The sequence below is a fragment of the Olea europaea genome, unplaced genomic scaffold, assembly GCF_002742605.1.
Source record: "Olea europaea var. sylvestris unplaced genomic scaffold, O_europaea_v1 scaffold2399, whole genome shotgun sequence".
In the NCBI taxonomy this organism is placed as follows: Eukaryota; Viridiplantae; Streptophyta; class Magnoliopsida; order Lamiales; family Oleaceae; genus Olea; species Olea europaea.
Window position 1 is genome coordinate 87,405 of NW_019242151.1, and position 2,882 is coordinate 90,286.

Consider the following 2,882-nt stretch of genomic DNA (forward strand, 5'->3'; position numbering starts at 1 on the left):
CAAAGATAACATGGGTGTGATGATGATTTTCTTTTCTCCCCCATTAACAAATTTTGATGATTTCTAATAATGCACAATTATATCAAGACCGGTGTGGCAGTACACTATGTCATATTCATCCACTCAATGGCATCTCTCCAAAAGAAAAAGCAGAAACAGGTAAACATTCTTAACTGTAAATAAAGGAAAAAGTTATGGCAACTTTTGGATAAGAAAAATGAAAACAGAATCTACAGCCTGATATAAACAAAAATCACCAATTTTCTTGCAATTTACAAACATGAGCAAGAACAAAACAAATCTTATAACATCGAGGACATGTCTGATAAAGTGGACTAAACTGTAATTGACAATATTAAATAATAAAAAAGTTGAAATTTTATTCATTGTAGTGTCCAGTATCATCACTCATTGAGACAAACTGGAGTCGACAATGAACAAAATTTGAACATTTTTTTTCCCTTAATAGTGTCGACAGGGCAGCCCACATTAACAAGAAAGGGAAATTATACTTTGCCAGTGCTAGAAATTGGTGCAGCTCTCTTGATGCTGTCAATATGGGTTGTTTCATAAACAGGCGGATCACTTGAGTAAAATTCCAACTCATGATTTGGTAAATCAAACAGGTCTGAACTTGAATCACTATCTGCTCCATCATCAACATCACTGATTTTTCTGAATTCATTTTCTTCTGATGGATACTTATCTGCCCAGTTGATCTCTGAATATCCATTCCTGAACTTGAATTTTTCATCCAACCATGAAGAAGAATAATCATTCTTGACGTTTCCATTAAATTTTTGCACAGAAATAATTTGCTTATAATCTGAAAAGTTTCTGATTTCTTTATACGATTTTGTGGGAGTATTTGCATGAGGAGGAGGTGTTCTAAAACCTGAACTTGAAGATGAGTAAAAGGACTTAGAATCTGTAGTACTGCTTGCTGTTCTAAAATGGCTAATGCTACTTCTTCTCTTCCTTCTTCCACCAGGGCTTTCTTCTTCATCCTTAGCCGTTTTGGCCCCGATTTTTGATTTCTTCTTTTTTAGTGAAGCCTGATTGAATAGGGAATTCAAGAAATGAGCAAGTCTACCACCTGGAGAGCTAGGTTGCTTGTTTTTCTTCTCTTTCAAGTTTTGCTTTTCCATTGCATAAGTTTGTGATGGAATTGAACTTCTTGTGATAGGCATTTCTAGGCTTATTTGAGCAGTTCGGGGAACAGATGTCTTTTGCGCCGAAGTTGCGCCACTGGCTGGAACTTCATCGGTGCCACCACCGGAAAAGTATCGGGCAGCCTCGAAAACATCGAGCTCTCCAGAGTCATTCCTCCAGTGGAATGGTTTGTTGTACAATTGGTTAGGGTGATCTGAGAGTTCTGCGATAGACATGGTATGAGGTATAAGTGATCAAGAATTGAATAGTTTGAAATCAAGAATAAAATGGTAAGCTTTCTGAGATTGTAGAGAGAATGAGGAATATATTTTGAAATGACAGAGAATAATGGTAGATAGGGTTTTTATAGTAATCAAGAATAATGTAAAGTATATACGATTAAGGTTATATTTACTCTTTTTCTCCTCTCATTTTGATTTTTCTTTTTTGTCCTTTTCTTTTCTTTGCTTGGAAGAACACACATATTCTGATTTTTTTTTTTTAATGCTTTTACTTTAACAATATGTTTGATATGTTAGAACAAGACACAACCGAGGAGAAATTTTATACAATGATAATTGAATTTTAAAATACCATTTCAGTTTTCTCTTCCACTACATTAATGGCCATTGTTATTAAGTGCATAAAGTCGTTTTGAGAGGTAATAAAAAAATTTAATGTGATCCAATTTGTGGGCCAGTATTTTCATTTGACTTCAAGAGATAATTCATCTTGAACGTCTAAACGATTAACTCTGGTGCAAAATAGTGATATACTTTGTTAGGACTTGGAATTCAATCAGTTAACCTATTAAACGGAGCAATTAAATCCACTTATAAATTCAAATTATTTCCATGCCTAATCGATTTTTGTTCACACATTCTCAGCATTATTAAATGTATAATAGGTGGGGCAGAATGAAACAGGCCTTAGCCCTCCATGTATTGATACCCAAAGGTGTTCTCTTGGTGCTTATTGTGGGTAGCAAAGAAGCTTTTTCCTCCTTGGATGCTCAATTTAGACACTATTTTAATTTGGTGGGGCCGTGGGGGAGTAGCTTTAAGTAGTGTTGGCATAAGTTTGCACCAAGATTTTTCTCCTTTATAATAATAACTAGTCTTCTTCTCGTGCGTTGCACAAGTATTATATTTATTATGTTATTATTAGTGTAGAATTTATAGAATTTATATTATCCAAAAATTGTCAATACTAGTGTAACTCTTTACTCTTGGGACAATAATCACCAGAGTGCATGATGTTGGAGTTCGGAAGTCAGAACAATAATTTGATTTTAGCATCAGAATGTTCATGTTAATTTATAAATATTTTCACGGTATATCTATATGATAACATTGTTCCTCACGAACTTCCAAAAGTTTACCACCTTACCGATATTATCAATGTTGTAGCATAATTTTCTACTAATCTTGAATGAAATGTGCAATAAAATTCTTCGTTATTCCCCACTTGTCTTATTCTTCGTTTGTCATCTTTCTCACAACCAATTATGTGTTCTTTAGTTTATCTGTACAATGAAAGTGGTTGAGTGAGTTGCTAAAGAAGTAAAACAAGTTTGTATTTTCCTCTATCTTTATTTTTTTATACTATTCATAGATTAATGATTTATTTGATAGGATAGGACCTTGAATGAATAAAAAAAATGTGAGCTCAATAAAAACATGGAAGAAGAGTATCTCAACATATACCACATGTGAAAAAAATTGTGATCG

The 2,882-nt window shown here is 33.6% G+C and overlaps 1 protein-coding gene across 1 annotated transcript; it reads right to left on the minus strand.

Moving 5' to 3' along the window:
- Positions 1–202: 202 nt before the first annotated feature.
- LOC111381943 (protein BIG GRAIN 1-like E) lies at positions 203–1,507 on the minus strand. The gene has a single exon (XM_023005789.1). It carries the CDS (start codon positions 1,386–1,388, stop codon positions 507–509), a length of 882 nt encoding a protein of 293 aa, XP_022861557.1. The 5' UTR covers positions 1,389–1,507; the 3' UTR covers positions 203–506.
- Positions 1,508–2,882: the final 1,375 nt, after the last annotated feature.

Bases quoted from the DNA above. Each gene is read 5' to 3' on its own strand.
- LOC111381943 (XM_023005789.1), bottom strand. From the start codon at position 1,388: ATGTCTATCGCAGAACTCTCAGATCACCCTAACCAATTGTACAACAAA.